The sequence below is a fragment of the Pantherophis guttatus genome, chromosome 2, assembly GCF_059756535.1.
Source record: "Pantherophis guttatus breed Tessera chromosome 2, ASM5975653v1, whole genome shotgun sequence".
Taxonomy (NCBI): domain Eukaryota; kingdom Metazoa; phylum Chordata; class Lepidosauria; order Squamata; family Colubridae; genus Pantherophis; species Pantherophis guttatus.
This window is the reverse complement of record NC_142064.1, coordinates 267,440,598-267,466,575: the sequence shown is the minus strand read 5'-3', so window position 1 is coordinate 267,466,575 and position 25,978 is coordinate 267,440,598. Positions and strand designations below refer to the sequence as shown.

Below are 25,978 nucleotides of genomic sequence, written 5' to 3'. Positions count from 1 at the left end.
GACAGTTGCGATCTCACATTGCTCCTGGAAGCACGAAGCTGAGAACACCAGCCTGAAGATGACGAATGAGACTTCGTCGAAACGTCGCCAAGACACTTCCAATTTTACATGGGAGAAGACCCGAATAACCAAAGACATATATATATATATATATATATATATATATATATATATATATATATATATATATATATATATATATATATCTGACAGGATATTTATTTTTATGTAAATAAAATTATTTATTGTTAACTGCTTCAGAGGCTCATTTGTTCAAGTAGATCTTAATAGAGATAAAGGTTTATGGTACATTGATTTATTTCCTCAACGACACAGTGACTGTATGTCTGATGACTATTTCTGAGATAACAAGTTATCAAAACTAATGTCTACTTCAGGGGTGCCCAACCTTGGCAACTTTAAGACTTATGGACTTCAACTCCCAGAACTCATAGCTGGCTGGGGAATTTTGGGAGGTTTTTTTTTTTATATTTGATTTATAGTTATAGTTAAAGGGAGTTAAAGAGTTAAAGTCCACGGGTGTTAAAATTGCCAAGATTGGACACCCCTGGTCTATTTCATTTATCCAATTGCGATAGTAAAGGTTATTTCATATTTAAAATCATCCCCATAAACTGGATATTACCAGGATGTTAAGAAACTATAAGGTGAATATAGAAGCAGCCCCTACCTTCTGCTTGATTCCACCTCTAAAAGTGATGAATTTTTAAAGCTAACATGAGTAATAGTAATCGACATATGTGGGTCTGTAAAGTTTCTGTATGTCCTAAACACATACAGTGTGTTTAGTTCCTTGCCTTTTTTTTTTTTTTTCAAAAAGTGATTTTACAAACACAGTTCCTTTACAAACACGAAACCGCCTTCTGCCGCCCGTAGCCTCTGACTGACCAGTACGCTCCCACAGAGAGGGGCTCCTCAGGGTGCCATCGGCCAAACAATGCCGGCTGGTGACCCCCAGGGGGAGAGCCTTCTCTGTGGGGGCACCTACCCTCTGGAACGAGCTGCCCCCGGAGATACGGCTGATCCCGAATCTGCGCATTTTCCGCCATGCCCTAAAGATGTTTCTGTTTCATCAAGCCGGGCTGACCTGACCTAACTCCTTTAAATTGTTTTAATTTTTAACTTGTTAAATTATGGGTTTTAATATAGGGGTTTTAATTGTGGGCCAAATTAATTTAATTGGATTTTAGTACTGTTTTAAATTTTGTATTTTTTTGTATTTTATCTGTTGGAGGTTCACCGCCCCGAGTCCTTCGGGAGAAGGGCAGTATACAAATATAATAAACTAATAAACTAAACTTTGGAAATAGCTTTCTCTAAGGCCCAAACATCTATTCTATCACCGTGGCATCTGGGTATCTGTTGAGTGTTGTCCATAGCAACGGGGTCTGCTGGCATTCCAGTAGCTTGGAACATGTCCTGCTTTGGTCTTTGTGGGACAAAGCTGGTTGTGAATGATTTGCAGTGGAAGAGTGAAGGTGATACTTAACTCCATCTATGGTTATGATAACTCTTTCACCCAAAAGCTCATCCTCTCAAAAAAACTGTTTCCTTTAGGTTTTTATTGGGTTATCATTATCTCCCCATTTTTGGTAGCTCCATCATTCCCCCCCCCCCTATTGTTACTGAAGAGAGAAATGGATCCATCAGAAAATGTTGCTGTTTCTTTATGGGATACCTCAAAGAATGCTTATAAAAATTGTGTACCTTATCAGATATCTTGTCTTAAGAAATTTGATTCCTATGATTGATCCTGTTCAGCTGCGGCTTTGTTCTTTTTCTTTTGGTTCCAGATAATTATAGAATTGTAGCTTTATTAGATTTGGGAAAGAGGATTATACTGTGCAGATAGAAAGTAATATTAAATAATGGATTGATGAGATGCGTTCCTTATTGATTTTTGAAATATCCTTTTATTGTATAAATGAGAAGATGGAGCAGTGTTTTAAGGGGTGGTCTAGACAGACTTCATTTCTTATTAATAATATATGGTCTCTCTTTTGTAATCTTAGATCTTTTTAATCACAATTTTGGATACTCTGTGTTGCTAGTTTGGTTATCCTGGTTAGGCCCATATATAAGAGACTGTAGGCTTTCTTGTAATAGTAATATTTATTTCTTTTCTTCCTCAGGAACACAATTAGACAGGCACTAATCTGGGAGGAGCAAGAACTTATATACAGAGAAGGCGGGGCTAATGGTAAGTACTAACCAATGGTAAGTGACACAATGACATCACACAATGACATATAAACAAGCACACATATTTACAGATATCAGGTTAGGTATTTTCATCTGTAACAAATCCCCCTCTAAAATACCTAACTAATGGTGGGTTATTAAGATTATATATGCACATCAAGTTTGGAAGTCAAATACATATGTTGTTTGGTTGGCAATGGCTTAGTGAGGATATCAGCAATTTGTTCACTAGTATTGCAATGGATAGCTTTAATAAATCCTATACTTGACAGTTGTCTTACATGTTTATATTTTATATCGATATGTCGAGATCGTTGACCTATTGCTTCGGAAGCTGATATATCAATTGCTGCCTTATTGTCCTCATTGATAATAATTGGATAAACAGGTTCATCCCACACATTGGTTAACAAGTCATCGAACCAAGTTAGATTGTTGACCGCTTTGGATAAACAAACATATTCGGCTTCCGCTGTGGAAGTGGCAATTAAATTCTGTTTGCCTGTGTACCAGTGCACCGCACAGCCATTTATAAGAAAAACATATCCAGAAGTACTTTTTCTGGTTTTTGAATCAGTAGCCCAATCAGCATCAGCGTAGCAGGTCAAAGTTGGTTTTTCAGAAATGAATGGTTCTAAGAATAAGCACATATCAATGCTAGACTTTAGATATTTTAGAATCCTCTTAATTCCTTCCCAGTGGTATGAGTTAGGATTGCTTACATGTCTTGACAACAAATTTACAGCAAGGGTGATATCAGGCCTGGTCCAATTAGATATGTATAATAAGGACCCAATAATTGATCGATATAACGTGTTATCCTTGAATGGTTCGTACTCATTATACACATTCCTATAAAAATCAGTTGACATAGGAGTATCACAAATTTTTGAATTAATTAAATTACATTTTTGTATGAGTTCCATAATCTTGTCTTTCTGAGATAATTTGAACCCCTTATCTGTTTTGTCAATTTGGACTCCTAGATACTTATTTACCTTTCCTAATATTTTTAAGTTGAAATTTTTGCCTAGTTGTTCAGCGAAATTATCACATTTAATTTTGTCGTGTCCAAAATACAATATATCATCAACATAAATCAAAACATATTCAATAGAATCATTATTTTTTTTTGTGAAAAAACAAAAATCAGATGAAGTAGCTACAAAACCCATATTTTTAAGTATCTTTGATAAGCACTCATACCACCGCTTACCGGACTGTTTTAGTCCATAAAGGCTCTTGTTTAATAGCCAAATTTCTCCCTTTTTTGTATCCTTTCCTGGGGGTGCTTTCACATAAATTTCTTTATCTAGATCAGCGTGCAGATAGGCTGTCTGCACGTCAAATTGATATACTTCCAGATTTAAGATAGAAGCTAACACTAGTGCTGTTTTCACGCTTTCTGATCTAACGGTTGGGGAATAAGTGTCTTCATAGTCATCCGGAAATCTTTGGGCAAAGCCTTGAGCCACCAACCTGGCTTTGTATAGGAATTTACCATCCTCTAGCTCCTTGATTTTATAGATCCACCTAGTGCCAATAGGGGATTTCTCAGTGGGCAGGTCTGTTGGTGTATATACATTTAGTTCTCTGAAACTGTCCATCTCTTTTTTCATTGCTTCCTCCCACTTACTTTTTTCTTCTAGGGGTAGCTTAAGTATGTCATCATATGTGTTAGGAGTCAGGTGTTTAGCTTGGATAGACAGTACGTAATCATCTAATCTTTTAGGAATTATGCCCCTATTGGATCTAATGGGCCTATTCTGGGGATGTTCATCGCTATGCATATACTTAGCTTCTTTTTCGGTTAATTGATCTACTTTCAAAGTGGGGTGTCCTTTTTTCCATTCATCATTAACTATTACTGGGCATTTGATTCTGTTAGTAGATGTGGATTTGGGGTTCGTATCTGATGTGTGATGTTTTGCGTGCGTGTGTGTAATATTTTTTGATTCTGGGTAAATTTCATTGAGATGTAATTTTGACCAGTTCATGTGTTCATGAAACACGGCAGATCTGGATACAATGAAGTGATTATTTTTATCAATGAAACGATATCCCTTGGTTCCTGATTCGTACCCCATAAATATCAGTCTTTTGGATACTTTCTCTCCTTTGCGTCTTAACTGTGAGGGCACATATACATCAGCAGATACACCAAATACGTGTAAATGCCCAATTTTTGGTTTCCTTCCATACATGAGTTCGTATGGGGTCTTATTGATTGTACTGGACCATAAGCGATTTATAGTGTAATTGGAATAATTAAGGGCTTCAGCCCAGAATGACTGGTTTAAACCAGCATCATCTAACACACATTTAACCATGGTTTGTAGCAAACCATTCTTCCTTTCAGAGACTCCATTTTGGAATGGGGAAAATGGACAAGATTTAAAGTGCAATATTCCTTGTGATTTTAGCCAAATTGAAAATTCGTTGGATAGGAATTCCGACCCCCTGTCAGTCATTATTTGTTTGATTTTGGTATTGTATTGTGTTTCTACCATTTTAAAGAACTCCTTAAATTTTTTGAAAACCTCACTTTTGTGGTTAAGGGTGTATACAAAACCAAATCTACTATAGTCATCGACTATGGTCAGGAAGTATCTTTTTTTGTATTTAATTGAAGGTTTTAATGGGCCTACTACATCCATATGAATTAGTTGAAAGGTTGATTGTGTGGTGCGGGTGGCTTTTTTGGGTTTTGGCTTGTTTTTAATTTTGGAAGAATTGCATACAGAGCATTCTAAGTAATTTTTACAGTTCTTTATTTTTAAATCTTCGGAACACTCTAACATTTTTCGTATGACTGGAAAGCTCGCGTGTCCTAGCTTTCTGTGGAGTAAGTGACTACAATTATCGTGAATAGGTTTTCCATTGTTTAAATTTTCAGACATATTAGTATCAGTGTTTGATGCATTCTTATCATTATTTTCATCATGGCTATCTGAATTTGGTTTTTTGTTTCTTAATTGATAGTTTGCATAGACTAGTTCGTTATCTTGTGGCAGTAGGTATGTTAGTCCATCATTTGTAAATAGTTTACCTATGTTTCTGTTGTTCTTAGTCATGAATACCTTTCCACCTCTGAAAGTGGTTTCTATTGCATTGTCTAAGCTTAACTTTAGGGTTGCCAATATGTTATTTGGAATTTCGGGCACAAATAGTACCCCCTCTATTTTTCCTATACCTTTTATATGCGTGTCTCCTATTCCTCTCACTAGGACTCTATTTTGGTTTGCTACTTTAATATAATATTTCTTTTCAGTGAAGTTACTTAATATTTCTCTATTATGAGTTGTATGGCATGTGGCTCCTGAATCTATGAGCCAGGTGTTGAGTGAATCAGATATCAAAGTGTTATTATTTCTTATTCCATATAGTGATCCTTTCTTATTTTCTCTAGGGTTATTTCTGTATGTTTGTCTTTCTCTAGAGTGTGGTGATTCTCTTCTCTTATACCTGTAATCTGGGGAGGTTCTGTCTAAAAAGTGTATTCTTCTATCCTTGTGTTTATATGAGTCACTGTATCCTATATTCTTGGGACAGTCTCTACTCTGATGTCTTTCAGATCCACATGTGAGACATTCATGTGGGTATCTGTCTCTGGCCCTGAAATCAGTCCTTCTTTGATTTCTACCTTCTCTTTGTTGTGTATATCGCTCTCTTCTAAGTCTATCTTCAGTAATAAGCTTATTGGTAAGGTTTTCTAAAGTAATTTGCTCTATACTTAGGTTATCTATTAGTGTAATGTAGTTATCCCAGCTGTGATCTAGTGAGTTAATTATAATGCTTTTCATGGTGTTGTCAGAAATGGTTTCTCCCCTTTGAATAAGGTCTGCTCTTACAGCGTTTAAATTCAAGATATGCTCACTCATGGATGTATCATGTTTTAGTTTGGCAGAATAGAATTCCCTAGAGATTTTTGTGGTAGTGGCTACATTTTTGCTATAGAACAGTCTGAATAATTTTTGATATACTTCAAATACAGTTAAATTATGCTCTATACTGGGGAGTATACTTGGGGAAATAGAAACAATTAACATATAGTATGCTTTGTGGTGGAGGCAGTCTATTTCATAGGTCCAAGGCTTATTTGGTGGGTTATCAATAAAAAATAAAACATTTTCTTTCATATATACAATCTGTAAACACTGATCCCATTCCATTAAGTTGCTTCCATCTAATTTCAATTTTATAAAGTCTGGAGGTATTGTCCCTGAGTGTAGTGAGGTGTTATTCATGTTTAGTAGCTGTCCATGATTTAAGACCTTAGCATACTCACAATAAGGCCTGGGTATGGTAGATGTATGTCTGTATTTACTTATCTCTATGTTGCGCTGACTTGTATTTATGTTTCCTTCTTCTTTCTTTGCAGGCTCGTTCTGGGCATGCTCAGTCCTCATTTTTCTCCAGCAGTCGATGAGGGAGGTTCCTGTGTCTGCAGCTCCTGGGGTGAAGTCCCAGACGGCCTTCTGTTGCTCTGCTTTGTTTCCGGAGGGCCTCTGGTGACTGAAGAATGCCTGGGGTGCTGCTCTGCTCATCGGGGAGTCTTCTCTGAGGTCGTCAGTAAGTGGAGCTTGAGGCGGGCCGCCATTGCCAATGGAGCCGGGTTGTTCAGGGAGCTGCTCTTCAGTAGGTAAGTATGATTGCCAGCTTGTCTTTCTTCGGGTGGCTAGGCCTTTCTTTAGACAGTCTATTTCTTTTTGGCCTTTGGTAGATGGTAGTTTAGAATTTTCTATTTCATTTTCTGGTTGTTTGTTTGGTATTGTTAGTTTAGTCCCGAGTGCTGCAGTTAGCACCTGTATAGCATTGTCTATTTCTACTTCAGTAGGTTGAGCTTTGTTTTGTTTAAATAATTGTTTTTTATTTGTTTTTGGACTCGGGTAATCATCTTCTTGGTAGGTTTTGTTTTTTATTTCGTAGTTTGAGGTTTGGAATTCTTTTAGTAATTGGTCAGGCATTTTAGAGGTATTAGGTGGGTAAGATGGCTGCCATGAAAAAGGCGGGAAGCTGTCGCCATCTTTGGTGTCATTTTTGAAGTCAGGGGTTGAATTTCTTACCTTGCAGTTTTCTTGTTTGTTATTTTCGTTATCTGCTGCTGTTCCGTGGTCGTTTATTATGCTGCGGATTTTCACAAGCAGATTTGATTCAGCTGTAGTTGTTTCTATTAATTCTAGTATTTTTCTTTTTACCTCATCTTCTTTGTTTGGTGTTAGCAGTTCATTTTCTTGTAATTGCGTTTGTTTCTTAATATTTTCAAGTGGTGTATATTTGTCAGGAGTTAGTTGAGCTGCCATTCTTTTCGTTATGTATCTGGTGGCAGGTCTTCTTTTGTCGTTATGTGAGTCTTGCATCTTTATGTTCGGTTGGGCCTACCAAACCATCCTCTTGCTACCAATTTGTTGCTAGTTTGGTTATCCTGGTTAGGCCCATATATAAGAGACTGTAGGCTTTCTTGTAATAGTAATATTTATTTCTTTTCTTCCTCAGGAACACAATTAGACAGGCACTAATCTGGGAGGAGCAAGAACTTATATACAGAGAAGGCGGGGCTAATGGTAAGTACTAACCAATGGTAAGTGACACAATGACATCACACAATGACATATAAACAAGCACACATATTTACAGATATCAGGTTAGGTATTTTCATCTGTAACACTCTGTACTCTTTATTGTATTATGGTAGTTATGTTTCACCTTAAAAATTCATTACAAAATAAGAGAGAGAGAGAGAGAGAGAGAGAGAGAGAGAGAGAGAGAGAGAGAGAGAGAGAGATTGATCAAGCTAATAAAATTACCATCCCGTTCTGTTTTTTGGCTTTGTATAAGATTTTAGCTAGTATTGCTCTCTCTGATAAAACACTTGGTTAACTTGATGACTGAATTAACCCCAGGTCACTGGGTTAGTTTATGATGCCATACATTAGGCAAACCCCAGATAAATGGTTTGTCCAGTAACCATTGTGCCCCTGAGGTTTGACTGTGGTTTAGCCTGATGCGTAAACCTCATTTAAAAAAAAATTAAGTTGCCTTTGAGTTTTCAATGGCTTCGGCCCTACTGGTGTTTGAAGATCCCTGAAGGCTCTTTACAATAAGCACGATTGAAACCCCTTTTTCATCCTTTTGTTTGTTCCCACCTGTTATCTCTGACATGTTTTTTTTTTTTAATTTGATTTATATGCTGCCCTTCTCCGGAGACTCAGGGCGGCTTACAATGCATTAAGCAATAGCCTTCATCCTTTTGTATATTTATACAAAGTCAGCTTATTGCCCCCACAATCTGGGTCCTCATTTTACCTACCTTAGAAAGGATGGAAGGCTGAGTCAACCTTGAGCCTGGCGAGATTCGAACCTGCAGTAATTGCAGGCAGCTGGTCTTAATAACAGGGTGCTTTAGACCACTGTACTACCAAGGTTCTGTTCTTTGTATTTTCTTGTTTTAATGCTTTTAACAATTTCTACCATCCCCCTGGTGAAGTTCTGTGTTTCGCAGAAAATCACAGAAATGATGCACCGTCTGACCCTCATCCTGACATTGTCCGTGCAACAGGCTAAGACCGCAGCGCATATCACTCTCCGCATGCTGGCGGTGGGCCAAGGCAAGCTATGCAGAAAAGTGCCCATGGATTTTGGGAGTTTTGCACTCCAGATCCGGATTTCTGAGTGCATACAAGTTTCTTATGCCCTGGGCTGGCTGGCGTGGTGGCACTGTGGTTAGAATGCAGTGCCATAGGCTACTTCTGTTGACTGCTGGCTGCCAGCAGTTCTCAGCAGTTCAATTCTGACCGGCTCAAGGTTGACTCAGCCTTCCATCCTTCAGAGGTCAGTAAAATGAGGACCCAGATTGTTGAGAGCAATATGCTGACTCTATAAACCGCTTAGGGAGGGTTGTAAAAGTACTGTGAAGCGGTATATACTGTAAGTCTTAAGTGTTATTATGAGTTACACATTCAGAGGGCAAGCATTTTGGAAAAGTTATCCTACAGTATCCTGTCAGAGCTGAAGAAGCTTCTTGGATGAGAAGTGAAATGTCTTCAAAGAAAAAACAAGAAAGTCCAGTTGCACCTTTGGGACAACCTTGACCGGGATGACTGAGAATCTCTACAGATTTTTAGCTATATAATTTGGGATAAACACCCTTTGAATGGTGTGGGACTAGGAATGGATTTCCACAGTAAAAATAGCAGGTTACAGGAACCAGAAGCACTACTCAGGTGACCCTGAGGACACGGATAAACCTCCAAGTGCTTCAACGACCCTCTAAATAAAAGGATGCAAATGACCAGCCGTCTGCAACTGGACTCCTTCCATTCCCCACTATTCTGTCAGAGCTGATGAAGCTTCTTGGATGAGGAGGGAAACGTCCTCAAAGAAAAAAACCAAGAAAGTTCAGTTGCCTCCTGAAAAAGCACTTTTGGGACAACCATGATCTGGATGACTGATAATCTCTACAGACCGTTATCCTACAGCAGGGGTGGGCAACTACGGCCCTTTGACAACCTGTGGACTTCAACTCCCAGAATTCCTGAGCCAGCCATTCAACTCTGGGAAGTTGAAGTCCACCCATCTTAAAAGTTGCCAAGGTTGAGAAACATTATCCTACATGATGAGCTTTGCTTATTTGCCCTTCTCTTCCCAAAAAACCAAAAAAACCTCTATGAGTGATTATCACGCTCCAAAGCTGTTCCTTTTTCCCCCTGCGGCCCAGAAGGGGTTAATTATACCGAGATCTGCTTTCTAGAGGGGCCCAGAGGCAGACTCCTTCCTAGCCTTCCTAGCCTCCCACTCCTTGACTTAGAGAAGCTCAGTTCTGTATTTATTTATTTATTTATTTATTTCCCTTTTGCAGCTTGAGAGGAGCAACGCTGCTGCCGGAGATCAACAGGCTGCAATGCAAAAGCTGCAAGGAGGAGGTGAGTCAAAGAAAGGCGCCGGGAGGAAGATTTAACATAAACAGGCTTTGCAAAAAAAAAAAAAAAAACGGGTAGCATCTCTGCAACTCTCCTGCAGGGAGGATCTGCATTGCCTCAGGTGAATCCATCGCTGGTGGTTTCCCAAAATAAACTGGACAACTGTTTGACCCGGATGGTACTATAAGCCGTCTCCTGCCTTGAGCAAGGGGTTGGACTAGAAGACCTCTGAGGTCCCTTTGAGCCTTATGATTCTGTGTTCCCTTCCCCGATTCTCTGGGACCAAGAGGGGATTCCAGAAGAAAGAGATGCAGAGCCCCGGCCGGTCCCTTCAAGGAAAGGTTTGGGGTGGATCTTCAGAGCATTGCTTTGCCTAGCCAGCAGGATCCCCACAAACCACAGCAAAGATGGTTTACCTTATTTAGAAGGGAGGTCGGGGATCTTAGAGATCAAAATGGAAAGATGAAAGGGAAGATAGCTAGTTAAGGACTTTGATCCACTTTACAATGGGCAAGGAATAGTTTGCTGTTTCGTTTGCCCGTCATCTCAGGTTGATCGATGCAGAATGAATCAGCCACATCAGACTGGATTTTCCCTTTATTTCTGTTTTTTTTTTTTTTAGGAGACTTTCTTTGCTTATAGGTTGCACTAGTGTTTTTCAACCTGGACGGCTTTAAGATGAGTGGACTTCAATTCCCAGAATTCACCACCTAGATGGGGAATTCTGGGAGCTGAAGTCCACACATCTTAAAAGTTGCCAACACAGTTCTAGGCTGATAGAATCAAGAATGAAGTTTAATACCACTTTATAATGCCTTGGTAAGGCCACACTTGGAATACTGCATCCAGTTTTGGTCGCCACGATGTAAAAAAAGATGTGGAGACTCTAGAAAGAGTGCAGAGAAGAGCAACAAAGATGATGAGGGGACTGGAGGCAAAAACATATGAAGAATGGTTGCTGGAACTGGGTATGTCTAGTTTGATGAAAAGAAGGACTAGGGGAGACATGATAGCAGTGTTCCAATATCTCAAGGGCTGCCACAAAGAAGAGGTGGTCAAGCTATTCCCCAAAGCACCTGAGGGCAGGACAAGGAGCAACGGGTGGAAACTAATCAAGGAGAGAAGCAACTTAGAACTAAGGAGAAATTTCCTGACAGAACAGTTAATCAGTGGAACAACTTGCCTCCAGAGGTTGTGAATGCTCCAACACTGGAAGTTTTTAAGAAGAGATTGGACAACCATTTGCCTGAAGTGGGTGTAGGGTTTCCTGCCTAAGCAGGGGGTTGGACTAGAAGACCTCCAAGGTCCCTTCCAACTTCCAATAACATTCTAAACTTCTATTCTAGAGTTTGGGTATGTTCTTCACTTCAGGAATTATTGAAAACTGGGAGGCGGGGTGGGTGGGGTGGAAGCTCTAAAGAAAACTCAGAAGAGAAGGACTTCTGCAACTTTCACCAACACATTTGTATCTGCTGAACTTCACCGTTTCCTAAGACTTCAACCCAGGGGTGGGTTGCCCCCGGTTCGCACCGATTCTATAGAACCAATAGTAAAACCGGTGGGAGGCTCCGCCCACTGACCCTGACGTCATGCAGAGCGTGCGAGCAAGTGAAGCAAGCGCGCGCGGCCCCATTGCAAACCAGTAGTAAAGATAAGTAGAACCCACCCCTGCTTCAACCTGTGGGAGGCCTTTGGAAGAAATAAAGCAAAATGAGGTCAAGAATGATGTTGGTAACCTTGATTTTAATTCACAGAGCAAAAGGAAGCCAAAATGGAACCCAAAGGGGATGGAAAAGAAAAAAAAACCAAGGCTGTACAGAAGGGCCTTCGGGCCACCCATGCTGGAATTGAGGCTGATCTTCAGCTTCAGAAGCTTTGGAAGCCAATCAAGCAGGAACCGGAAGATGAACTGCAACAGCACTGGGAAACCCAGTGGCAGAAATTCCTGAAGACCATGCAGGCTCCTTATTTCCCAGAAAGATGTCCACAGCTGGCTCGGCCCCCACTGGAGGAGAGTCCTAAAGAATTTCAAGCTTCTTTCCCCTCCTCGAAGGGGATCGCAGAGACCAGGCTAAGAGCTAGAGAAGAGGTGTTCAACCAGAAGACCTGCAGGACCTGTGAGAAGGACCCACATTCTTCTATGCAAATGAAAGAAGAGATTTGGGGTGAGGACATAGATGGCTTGGAAGAACAGAGCCAGCATTTCCGTCAGTTCCGCTACCAGGAAGCTGAAGGGCCCAGAAATATTTGCGAGCAGCTTTGGAAACTTTGCCACCAGTGGTTGAAGCCGGAGAGGCACACCAAGGAGCAGATTTTGGAGCTGGTGGTCCTGGAGCAGTTTCTGACCATCCTGCCTGAGGATGTACAAGGTTGGGTAAGAGAAGGCAGACCGCAGACCTGTGCCCAGGCTGTCACTCTGGCAGAGGATTTCCTCCTGAATCTACAGAGAAGACAGCAGGTAAGAGCTTTTCCAAATTCTGGAAATCTTGGGTGGGGCGTAGAAGTAGTCCTCAAATTACAACTTTAACGGAGCCTTCCCATTGCATCTGTAAGTCCTAACAGTCATAAAACCCAATTTTACAACATTTTTTGCAGCGGTCGTAAAAGGAACCCGTTTTTTGCTATGGGCCAGTTTTGCCAAAAAACTAGAAATGAATGCCGGCTGATCATCCTGAGCTTCCAATTTTCCTGTGTTGGAGATCAGCCTTGTGCTGATCACAACATAGGGCAAGACACAGGGGTGATGATGAAGATATCCATTCAGTCAAGTCCGACTCTTGGTGATTCTTTGGGCCAGGTCCCTCTGCATCTTCCAATCTTGCACTGCTTCTTTGAGTTGTTCTATGCCCGTTCTATGTTCTGGCACGTGTACCAGAGGTGGCACGCAGCACCCTCTCTGTGGGCACGCGAGCCGTCATCCCAGCTCAGCTCCACCGCACAATGCACATGTGCTTCCCACCGGCCAGCTGGTCTTTGGGACTCTGCCTCGCATGCGGAGGGGGGGGCAGGGCGTGTTCTGTCCCCATCTCACACACGCACACAAACAGATAGCCAGGGGTTAAATAAAACTGGCAGACAACAAATTCTTTCGATAAGAGGCTTAGCAGCAACCCAGTAGCTGCTTGCCAAGAACTTTACTCATAGAGGGAAGGGTTGTTCCTCCGACAGATAAACCCAAACAAGATACACACAGTTCAAGAATTGTCAAGTCCAGTCCGTATTAAATCCAAGGCAGATAACGTTGTTTCAAAGATACAATGTGACTCGCTAGTAGTTTGTTTTGTCCGTCACAGAGTCTGAATGGCCACCTCACCCCCTTTTATCCCCTGTGGGGTGTGGTCCAGTGACTCAGCCTAATCTCTGGCACGCCTCCTCTTCTGCTGCGCGCGCCTGTCTCTCCGACGCTGGCATGGATCCAGCCAAGACTTATCTCCGTCACTGTCCGACTGCGAGGAGATACCTGGCTCCTGGCCAATCTCTTCTCCTTCAGGAGACACCTGAGGCATTGCCAGAGAGGAGGGTCCTGGAGAGGGAGGCCTGGCCAACTCCTCTCCTTCATGTTCGGAGCCTTCTCCCTCTGATAAGTCGGCCTCGGGGGTTGGGGTCATAACAGGGCGCATGCGGGGGGCCACATACACATGCACGGGGCCCATGTGTGCATGTATGGGGGGCAGGGCGCATGTGGGAGCTGTGCTCACATGTGCAGGGCGGGGTAAATGGGAGGCATATGGGGGGTGCGCATGCATGCATAGAAGGGTGGGGCGCATGAGCAGGGAATGCACACGCATTGCATTTTGGGGGTTTGGGCATGCGCTTTGGGCACTCGGTCCAGAAAAGGTTAGCTATCACTGTTCTGTGCTCTGGCTGGTATCAGCTTTGATGGAGTCCAGCCATCATGTTCTTTGACAGCCTGGTTTCCTTTTACCGCTAACTCTTGCAAACGTAACTGCTTTCTCCAGTGAATCCCTCCACGTAACATAGCCAAAGTGAGTGAGACGCAGTTTCGTGATTTTGCCTTCAAGTGACATGTTTGGCGTTATGCATTCCAGTGCTTGCTTGTTAGTCACCTTTGCTATGCAAGGAATACACAGGAACCATCTCTAGCATTATAGCTGAAACGAGTCGATTTTCTGCCTATCTTGCTTTTTTAAGGTCCAACTTTCATAGCTATGGGGGAGCACAATAAACTAACCTACATTTGTTTGCCGGGATGATGTCTTTGTTTTTCCGTACTCTGCTCATTTTCATCATTGCTGTGCAATCCGACATTTTAATTTCTGTGATTCTGCAACCCTGTCATACTGATTTGGATTTTGTCCCTGCAGGAACTGGAGCCGTATGAAGAGGTGATTGTTAACTCCCCCAAAGCAGAATTGGATCCATCAGATACAGAGGAGCCCGGGAACGCCACAGAAGTTGAGCATGATAGTGATGATGACCCTTCCTTATTGAGTAAGTGTTGATGGAAGGAGTGGCTGAATGTGACAGCAAATGGTTGTTGTGGCCCCGCCCTCTGAGCCTATCCCATCGGAGGAAGAAAGCTCCGAGCATGAGGAAGAGGAGTCAGCCAGGCCTCCCTCTCCAGGCCCCTCCCCTCTGGCACTGTCTCAGGAGCCGGCCGAGGGAGAGGAGATTAGCCGGGAGACAGGTGTCTCGGATGAGAGTGAAGGAGAGACGTCATTCCTGGACGCACGCCAACGAAGGTGTGATAAACGATTGCAGCAGCTCAGGAGGCGTGCTAGGGATTAGAACTGAGTCACTGGACCACACCCCAGAGACTATATAATAGAGGGTGGTGGCCAGTGATCCCTGTGACGAACAAAAACAAACCCTGGATAGTCACTAGAGCCTCGTCCGAAGCTGCCGAGAGGAATATTGTTTCTGTTGGACTCTTGTACGCTGAGTATATTATTTTTCTGTTTCTGTGGTAATAAAAGCACTTGGCAGACGGTGTGTATATCGCTGCCAAGTTGGAGATAAAGACCTGGGTGTGTGCCAAGTGCTTCCTTAACCCTCGGCTGGCTGTGTTTGTGTGTGTGTGTGGACGGGGACAGATCAATGGTTAAAATCCAAGTTTAGGCAGGGGTGAAATACTCCTGGTTCGGACCGGATTGCCCGATCCAGTAGCGATGGAGGCGGGTAGTTCGGAGGACCGGTAGCATAAATCCCTGCCCCCCCCATGCCCAGCTGAGCCGCACAATCATCAGAGGCTTTTTTTTTTTACTTTTAAAAGCATTTTTTCTACAACCTCTTTGGCCAAAAAAATGCTTTGCTGGCTGAGGAATTCTGGGAGTTGAAGTCCACAAGTCTTAAAGTTGCCAAGATTGGAGACCTCTGATCTAATGTAAAGAAAGGTGTTAAACCCTTCTCTTAAGAGCCGTGGTGGCGCAGTGGTTAGAATGCACTACTGCAGGGCTAACTCACTGCTCACTCCAGGAGTTCGATTCTGAGCAGCTCAAGGTTGACTCAGCCTTCCATCCTTCTGAGGTCAGTAAAATAAGGACCCAGATTTTGGGAGGCAATATGCTGACTATGTAAACTGCTTAGAGGGCTGTAAAGCCCTGCGAAGTGATATATAAATCTAAGTGTTATTGCTAGTGCTATTGTTACTCATCTGCATCCTATCTGATTCTGTTGACTCCTCTATTGTTTTAGAAAAGTTGTCAGATTTTCTGAAAACATTCATTGGCAATGTTTGTGATTCTCTTTGGGCAGGTGATGGAGAAAGGTGCCAGAGTCATCACCCAGAGGGAACGGAGAATGGAGAATTAACCAGGATGTCCACAAAAGACATACGAGGACAGACTAACCCAGATCCTCGCTTTGCTTCAGGACGTGAGAATGAGGAGCTGAATCTTCTTCAGGAAAGTGCCCAGATGGCTGAATTCGGTGACATCTCCTCAGAAAGAGGCAGAGGGACATTTCTCCAGGCACCTGAAGTAGCAGGAAGGCCAGGAGGTCAGGAGAGACTGAGGTACACCCAAGGAAACTCAGCCAGGAAGATGCCAAGAAAAAATGTGGTTTGCAAGGAAGACGATTCAGACAGAAGCCCCAGCCGGAAGAGGGTCCCTGAGCACCTCTCCCAAAAGACGGCCACCGAATGTGTGAGAAAGAGCAGCCCGTGTGTTGACCACATTCAACCAGCCAAGACCCCGTCCTACGAATGCTCCTACTGTGGCAAGCGGTGGCCCTGCCAATCCCAGCTCCGCCGGCATGTCAAAATCCACACGGGCGAGAGGCCTTACAAATGCACCGACTGTGGGAAGAGTTTCAGTAACAGCTCGAACCTCAGCCAGCATAAAAGGGTGCACACCGGGGAGAGGCCCTACAGTTGCAAAGACTGTGGGAAAAGCTACCGACGCCGGGCCTCCCTAGTCCAGCATGAGAGAGAAACCTGCCGGAAAGGGAACCCCTTAAACGCTCCGGCGGTGGGGTACATTGTGTTGGGGAACTGCAGCTTGCTGTGTATGAAGAAATCAGTGCAGAGTGGGAAGAATCGGGTGATAGCACCAAAGGGGGCAGAGGTCCCGCTCGCAACTCAGCCTTTAAACCTAGTAATGGGATATTCACAAGAGAAGAGCCAGGCTGGCCGATAGAGGTCTAGAAAGCTTGAGTTGGAGATGTGATGCTGTCTTTGATCGAATGGGTCTCTTGGCTGGGATAGAGGAACACCAAATCTTCCTTGGAAACGAATCTGTGGGAAAGATATGGGCAGGGGGTGCTGACCTTGAGGAAAACGCTCCTGTTTCACTTCCAGCAAAACCCAAAACATGAAACTACCGGTAGGATCCAGGCAGGAAAAGATCTACAGAGGGCATTTCTGAAGGATCCCACAAGCCAAGGTAGTTTGTTAGGCCTCCTGACCTGGAAAAGGTGTCAAGAATAGGGAGAAAGGTTCTGCCTGGAAGGAAGCTTTCCCTGGAAATGTGTTGGGCCTAGTTGCAGGTTTACTAAGCCATGTAGGATATGCCAAAGGGGTGAGTGCAGTATCCTAGCTTGTTCTGTCCCTGCACCCAACCAGCCAGCCGAGGGTTAAACAAACTTCTTCAAACACTCAACGTCAGTGATAAGGAACTTGGCAGCAACTCCGTGGCTGCCTGCCAAGAACTTTTTATTCCAATAACACAGACAAAAATACACACAGTTTGAATAGTCCAGTTTGTAATTAAATCCACAGCAAATAGGCGTTGTGTCCAAAGGTGCAAAGTGACTTGCCAGAGATTAGCTTTGTCCGTCACAGAGTCCGAATGGCCACCACACTCCCTTTTATAGCCTGTGGGGTGTGATCCAGTGACTCAGCTTAATCTCTGGCAGGCCTCCTTTTCTGCTGCGCACGCTTGTCTCTCCGATGCTGGCGTGGGTCCAACCACAATGTTTCTTCGTCACTATCCGACGGCTCGGAAACACCTGGCTCCTGGCCAATCTCTTCTCCTTCGGGAGACACCTGAGGCATTGCCAGAGAGGAGGGTCTTGGAGAGGGAGGCCTGGTCATCAGTACAGGGGCTGCTGGGCAGGCAATTTGGTGGTTTCTTAACGTTGGAAAAAAACATTTTTCTTCATTAAGCAACCCCCCCCTTTTTAAAAAACGTTGAATTCATAGAATGTTTTGACAGAAATCAGACTCAACGTCAAATCCACTCTTAGTGTCAGGTGTGCTTCCTTCAAAGTCCAGGAAAGAATAAGCCAAACTCCATTATTTATAGAGTAATGTACTTTTACTAGAAAATGAAGTGAACGCAACCAAAGAAAAGCTGAAATTAAAGGCAATAGGTGCGAAAATTGCATATAGAAAGCATCCCCTCCTACTGTCCATCATCAATCACCCAATCCAAAGGTCTTCCAGAGGTCAGGTGGAAGCACGTCTGGCATCGTCATCAATCAGGAACGCGATGAAGGTTGACCCAATAGCCACTTCGGAGATTAGGTTTCGTTTCTTCAAAAATCCTCCAGCACGCTTCCCCCCCCACTCTCTAATTCTCCCCCTCCCGTTTCTTATGGCAGCCAAAGCAGGAAAGGCAGAGGCTGACACTTAGTTTGCTTTGAAACATCTATTTCTATGCCACTGGGGGGTTTAGCATTGACTAGACCAGGGGTCCCCAACCCCCAGACCATGGCCCTTTACCAAGCCTTGAGCTTTACGGAACCAGGCTGTGGACGTGGCAGACGTATCCTCACTCGCGTGAACAGCGGGTGATTGCACACACTCCATTTGTGTGAGCAGCATGCGCGCTTGCCCACTTCTTATGCAAGTGGAGCTGCATGTTTGCCCGCCACGTGGGCGGGACCATCCCACCTCTTCCCCCCCACCGGTTCGCAAATCCATGTGCCATTGAGTCATCATTTCAGAGATATTTTCCGATCAGATTCTTCAATGCTTTCAACAATTTACTGCACTTTTAATATACTGCCTTCACTGCAGTAGTGAAATCTAAAGTTTGTTACTACTGGTTCTGTGGGCGTGGCTTGGTGGTGGGGGTAATGTGATTGGGTGGGCATGGCCATTTTTTTTTTTTACTTTTAAAACCATTTTTTGTACAACCTCTTCGCCGAAGAGGTTGTAGAAAAAATGGTTTTAAAAGGCTCTGACGATCCCAGTTGAGTTGCCTGATCAGCAGAGGTTTTTTTAAAAAGTCTCTGCCGATCAGGCAACTCAGCTTGGATCGTCAGAGGCATTTAAAAGAAAAAAAGGGTTTTTTTCTTTTAAAAGCCTTTGACGATCCCAGCTGAGCCGCACAATCATCAGAAGCTTTTTTTTTTACTTTTAAAAGCATTTTTTCCGCCAAAGGTTGTAGAAAAAATGCTTTTAAAAGTAAAAAAAAAAGCCTGATGATTGTGCGGCTCAGCTGGACATGGGAGGAGGCAGGGATTTTTGCTACCGGTTCTCTGAACCACCCGCCTCCATCGCTACCGGATCGAGTGATCCGGTCCGAACCGGGAGCATTTCACCCCTGCTTCACTGGAAAAGTTCTCAAAGGTTCAAAGGGATATTCAGAGATAGATCTTCCTTGAAAGTAGATCATGTTGAACTGTACAGCACAGTCAAACATCAGCAGTTGACCACAGGAAGTATTTTATGACGTTATTATGTCATGAAGTCCTTTCTGATCATTTTTATGTCATGAAATATTTTATAAAATTTGCCAAATTTCACTTTCATGGGAGTTAATCGGTCCCAGATGTTGGACACCTTCTATAAGTTCACTCTTTTGAGGTATCTTGGTTCAAAAACTGTTGCCCTACAGTGTACCGTTTTGCCCAGTGGAAGGTAACACAAAGATAAACGGGAGAGTTTTAGTAATGTGTACATGACAGATTGACCACTTGTATGTAGCTGGCAGCATCCTTTTCACTGATGTTCTGATGCGTCAACATTTGAGCCCGAATAATTATTGCGGCTATAGTCAGAAACAGCATAATGATACAAAAGATCTAGATTAGGCCTGTCAAAGTGGCAGCCCACGGGGTGGATATGGCCCTCACAAGCTATGCCCACCCCAGCTCCGCAAAGGCACAAAACATCCTGATACATCATGCTATGGCCCACAATGTGATTGGGTTTGACACCCCTGATCTGGATAAACAGACAGAGCGTGATGACAACATCAGTGATCAGTAGAACCTGTAAACCAGCATAGAGATAGGATCCTCTTCACTGGAGGTGTCTAATCAGAGGCTGGATAGTTATCTCTTGGGGCTGCTGTAATCTGCATTTTTGCACTAAGTGTTAGATTGCAACTCTTGAGTATGCCTGACCAGGGAACAGGATTCATATACTTAGCAGTATGCTGTAAATAAGATATACCAGTGATGGCAAACCTTTTCAGTGCCGAGCGCTGAAACGTACACTTGTTAGGGCTGCACTCTGGAAAAGCCGAACTTCGGGGTTCTGGCATGCATGTGCACCCGACAATCAGCTGGCTGCCTCGCGCACACCAGTTTTCATCACTGCTGCGCGTATGGATAGCTGATCATCACACGTGCATGCGCGCCAGAAACCCGGAAGACAAAACGCAAGGCTGTGCATGCCGGGCGATATGGCTTTGTGTGCCACTTTGGCCACGCGTGCCATAGGTTTGCCATCATGGAGCTATACTGTTCTTTTGCATCTTTTCCAAGCATGATTCTCACAGAGTCTTCTTTAGCGAGATTTATTAAGGAGAAAGGAATGGGATTACAAGAACTCTTGACAACTAAACTGCTTATCTACAACCAACATATTCCGAAATACATTGGGGTGGGAACTTCCTTTTACTCCTGATTGCCATAGTGTGAATTAGCAGGTTTCTTCTCTGATAATGCTAGAACTTGCAGCTGGTTACCTATAGTCCTTGATTTTTGGGGCTCTTAGGTGAACACAACCTCAGAGTCTGCCTTTATATATAACATGTTATATGAACTCAGAGTCCAGAAAATAGACAAGAGAGATGCTGACTTTGCCCTTGCGTGTAGCAGTTTCAAGTCGCCCAAATAATTTGAGACAAATTCTGCTGACCCTTAATCAAAATGCCAAGGGTGACCTTGATCAGAAGAATAAAATCAGCGAACACAACTAAGAGAGAAAGTAAATGCAGTGATAGATGCGTCATGACAAATAGGTAACTTTTTATGTATCTGAAATCAAAAGAATCAAATGCCTTTTCCGTCTTTGGTTTATTCTATCAAAGAACCTTGCCATCACCAGAACAGAAAAAGAATTTGCTTTCCAAAAAAACCCCCCCAAAAAAACACACCCACCCACACACATATGCAGAAACACACATAGACATATATTTGTAAGCATTCTGCTATTGTTCTGACCTAGGCCTCCTGAGTCAGTAAAACACACGAGTAGTCCCAAAAACCTGTTTTATTTTAACAGCTGTGAATTCTGTTCATTCACAGATGAGACCCAAATAGTTGTAAAGAGTCCTTCAGGATACGGCTGATAATCACGCACCTTTATCTCCCTTGACACACTGCCAAAGACCTAATTAGCAAAGCTACACGGAGTCCAGAATCAAACAGAGCTTCAGACTTTAAACTGCACAGAATTAACGTTGCTTCCTGCAAAGGCCCATGTGCCTTTGCTCCTCTTTTAAGTCTTATGGGAGGGGCCAATCATCTCCAAGCCCTACTCCTGAGTCGTCCCTTTTGTTTTAACTGTTCTTGCCTTCTGACAGTTCTGCGCATGCGCGCACTGGGAATAGGCTCCCCCTGTTCCTCTGCCTCACTGATGTCCAACTGGAGGCTCCAGAGGCAGCATGTACCTCCCAGATGGCCCTTTCTCTGCCTCCGATGCAGAGCCCTCGTCCGAGCCTTTCCCTGACTCCAGAACTGGCCCATGTTCCTCCCCAGGCTCCTCACTGTCCGACTCTGCTGCCAGCTCCGCAGGCTGCTGGCGGACCACAACTGCTATTCTGTTTATAGTTCATGATAATTTTTAAAGACGTCCCCTCAAGACATAGTCCCTGGACTATTTCTGTACCCTAATAATTGAGGGTCAGTGCTTGAAACAACTTGTGCCTTAGAAAAAAAAAATTCACAGAATCCTCTAGGACAGCAGTCCCCAATCTTTTGGGCACCAGGGACCGGTTCCTCGGAGAGAGGTTTTTCCGCGGGCCGGAGGCAGCGTGGTTCCTTGTACTTCCTGCGGATGGGACTTCACTTGTTTGCATGGCCTGGTTGCTGGCAGGCCGCAGCCTGGTGTCAGTCCACGGACCATGGGTTGGGGACCCCTGCTCTAGGAAACGAACAGCAAGCTTATTTAAGCAGCAGGCTTAATCCTATATATGCCATGGACTTAGTGCTGATGTGTTTCAACGTGCTTTAACAAATGGAACACCGTCTCCACTCGCCATGAAAGAACTGACAGGCTCTCATCAACCTGCACCAATCAGCAACCGGCTTTGTTAAAAGCCAATCAGAAGTCAGGACACCTGGCTATAAAGGCAGGAGCCCAGTCAGTCCTTGCTCAGTTGCCTGTTGTCTTTATCGCAGATCACGCTGCCTCTGAAGATGCCAGTCAGAGTTGCTGGCAAAACATCAGGAAATCTGTTGTCTAAACCCTGAAGCCTAACACTGCCCAAGTTGTGAATCTATGTTGGCAAAAAATTCAGGAATCTGGTAGCACCTTTTCTGATTAATCCATTTTAATGTCTTTTCATAAAACGGGTGGTCAGATAAGGTGCTACCAAGTTCCTGATTTTTGGTGATCTGCTTTACAGCTGCAGAGTTATAGAGGGATCCTTCCAGGATCCAACCTGTTAGCCTAATTAATTTTCAGGAAGTTGACTGAAGACATGGCGGTGCCCTCAAGCCTGGGGATCCTATGGATGAGGGGAGCCTACAAGATGGCTATGCTGTCTATCAGCTGTGGGCAGGCATTTTTGTGCAGCTTTATGTTTCTGGTTAATAGTTTTTATTTAAATGTCTTTGCAGTTTTAACTTGTGAGCCACCCAGTGTCAGATAAGTGAGACAGGTGGCTATATAAGTTGAATGAAATAAAAAATTTAAAAATCTTGTTATACATCAAGAGCACCTTTATAGTTCCAGATCTGGACTTTATACAAGGCGATGTGAAATCATTGCTGCCAGTTCCTTAGCTGGTGTTGGCCTTCATACCCATTGAGTTTATTATTATTTTTCCAGGCTAGAAACCAGAAGATTGTGAGTTCTAGTCCCATCGTAGGCATGAAAGCCAGCTGGGTGTAACTGTCTGTGAAGTTTCCGAAAGATGCCCTAATTAATTCATGAGCCATGAGCCGAACTTCAAAAGAAATACAGTCATTTATTAGGAGCAATATTCGGCAATATTTGGATGCAGTTAGAACTAATCCCACGTAGATTTACGTTCCCCTATGACCCTGTCTCTCCCCTCCTCTCTGGCCATGTCATAAATCACATTCTCCAATTAACCACTTTGGCTGGCTGTGAAATCCAACACCCTCCTTCTGATTGTGGTCAGGAAGAATGTATGGAATGCACTTCAGTTAGGGAAATCAATCAGCTCTATCAGTTCTCCCTCCCTCCTGCTCATGGCAACTTGAAAGCTTTGCAAGTTGACATTGGGTGCCTTTGGGCCAGTCACTCTCTCTCAGTCCAAGCCACCTCACAAGGTAGTAGTTGTGGGGAAAATAGGAAAGGAAAGATGTGTTCAGTTATTTATAAAGGTAAATAAGATGGGATAGATAGATAGATAGATAGATAGATAGATAGATAGATAGATAGATAGATAGATAGATAGATGATAGATAGATAGATAGATAGATAGATAGATAGATAGATAGATAGATGCCTTCGAATGTAAGGGGAGAAGGTAATGTCTTGGCAAAGCAAAATCATGGACAATTTCTTGCAAAATTTGGGATCAAAACCAGGAATCTTCAAATCTATAGTCAAACACTATCGATGCTGAGCTAAGGAACTTTGGCTACCCAAGAGCAAATAGAAAATGCATACATTTGGATGCCAGCTCTTTTCCAACAGAAAAGGAGAGAGTTTTTGGCACAGGGGAATTCGCTGTGCCAGGAAGAAAACGCATCATGATTGCAGCTATTATTGGGTCTGTAGCATTTTGTCTGGTGCAAAACAACTCTGGGTTGCTTGAAAAGGAAGCAGCCTCTTCTCCTAATACAGAACTTCAAGTTAGCTAATGATGGATTGATCAATTTTTTAAAAATTGCTAGTCTCAAAGATCCTTTCTTTCAAAAGGCAGTTGGACTTCCTTGGTTTTTTCCTTTGAAAACGTTTTGCTTCTCATCCAAGAAGCTTCTTCAGTTCTGTTTCAAAGAAAAAAAAATCCAAGAAAGACTAGGGGTTTTTTTCCTTTTGGAAAAATAAAAGAATCTTTCTGACAACCATGATTTGTCCTGGATGATTGAAACTCTCCATAGACAAAAAGCATTGCAAGCAATGTGGAGTCTGGTAGAAGGTGGCTGGGTCAGGACCCTGGAGAGCTCCCATTGCCCGGCTTGGAGTTGATGTCCTTTTTAAAGGCGACGTAATTCCTGAGTTCCATCTTCACTGTTTTTAAAGAGTCCATGGCCCTTTCTCCAAGATTGCAAAGTTACAACCTTTGCATGCAAGATACAAAACTCTGCATCTGCTAGGAAAAATGTACAGACCAAATATAGGATGGCAGAGAGGCAACCTAGCAGTATATGTGACTAGAGCTGAGCGTTCTTACAGAATATACAGAATAACAGTTGGAAGGGACTTTGTAGGTCATCTAGTCCAACCCCCTGCTCCAGCAGGAGACTGTATACCATTTTTGACAGGTGGCAGTCCAGTCTTTTCTTGAAAGCTTCCAGTGATGAAGCTCCCACAACTTCTGTTCCATTGGTTGATTGTTCTCACTGTCAGAAAGTTCCTCCTCATTTCTAGGTTGAATCTCTCCTTGGTCAGTTTCCATTCATTATTCCTTGTCTGGCCTTCAGGTGCTTTGGAAAATATCTTGCCCCCTGTTCTGTCCCTGTCCCACACGCACACATACCAACAGACGTCCAAGAGTTAAAAACCAAACCAGCCGACAAAATCCTTTTCCTTATGATAACGGAACTTGGCAGCAACCTAGTGGCTGCCTGCCAAGAGTTTGTTACTCACGAAGGGAAGAGATAACTTCTCTCCGCTTCTGGTACATCAAAGTAAAATGTTCAATAATTACAGAGTAAATCAAGTCCAAATATAATCCAGCAAAGCCTATAGCAAAAGTCCGGCAATGCAGAATGGCGTGGAAGCTTTCAGCTTTGTTCGTCACAAGGCTTGACTGGCCACCACACTCCCTTTTATACCCTGTGGGGTGTGGTCCAGTGACTCAGCCTAATCTCTGGCACACCTTTTCTTCTGTTGCGCACGCTTATCTCTGCGACGCTGTCGAGGATCCAGCCAAGACTCATTATTCTCATCACTGTCCACCTGTGGCTGCATGGACGTGCTTGGCCCCGGCCCTATCTCTTGCCCTTCGGCGGACACCGAAGGCATTGCCAGAGAGGAGGGTCCTGGAGAGGGAGGCCTTGCCAACTCCTCTCCTTCACTCTCGGAGTCCTCTCCTGCCGATGACACAGGCTCAGGTAACGGAGCCACAATACCCCCCTCCTCTCTATGGCAGCCCCTCAAATATTGGAACACTGCTATCATGTCTCCCCTGATCCTTCTCTTCACTAGAGTAGCCATGCCCAGTTCCTGCAACCGCTAATCGTATGTTTTAGCCTCCAGTCCTCTTATCATCTTTGTTGCTCTTCTCTGCACTCTTTCTAGAGCAGGGGTGTCAAACTCGTGTCGTCATGTTGTCGTCACGTGATGCATCATGATTTTTTTCCCCTTTGCTAAAATGGGGGTGGGGGTGGCCAGCGCGTGACACATCAGACCCATGGGCCGCAAGTTTGACACGCCTGTTCTAGAGTCTCAACATCTTTTTTACATTGTAGCGACCAACACTGGATGCAGTATTCTAGGTGTGGTCTTACTAAAGCTTTACCGAGTGGTATTAGTACCTCACATGATCTTGATTGAATCTCTCTGTTAATGAAATTTAGGATTGTCAACTACAATGTACTTGATTCTTGTCAAGTACAAATTAAACATGAGCCAATAAATAAATAATAAACAAACAAACATGAGCCAGCAGTGTGAGGCAGCTGCTAAAAAGACAAATGCTGTCTCGGAGTACACTAACAGGAGCACAGAGCCCTGATCATTGGAAGTAGCATTTCCACACTGTTCTGACTCTATTCAGGCCTCAGTTCAGATCTAGGCATCACCAGTTCAAAAAGACCTTTTGAGAAATTGGAGCAAATTCAGAAGTAGGTTACCAAGATGGTGAGGGGTCTAAAAACCAAGTTGTATAAGGTAAAGTTTC

The 25,978-nt window shown here is 43.5% G+C and overlaps 1 protein-coding gene across 1 annotated transcript; it reads left to right on the top strand.

Annotated features, from left to right (window-relative positions):
- Positions 1-1,396: 1,396 nt before the first annotated feature.
- Positions 1,397-17,279, top strand: LOC117673400 (uncharacterized). The gene is made up of 5 exons (XM_034430774.3): positions 1,397-1,499; positions 10,082-10,145; positions 11,897-12,600; positions 14,468-14,594; positions 15,858-17,279. The coding sequence occupies exons 1-5, from the start codon at positions 1,476-1,478 to the stop codon at positions 16,736-16,738; spliced, it is 1,800 nt and encodes a 599-aa protein (XP_034286665.2). The 5' UTR covers positions 1,397-1,475; the 3' UTR covers positions 16,739-17,279.
- Positions 17,280-25,978: the final 8,699 nt, after the last annotated feature.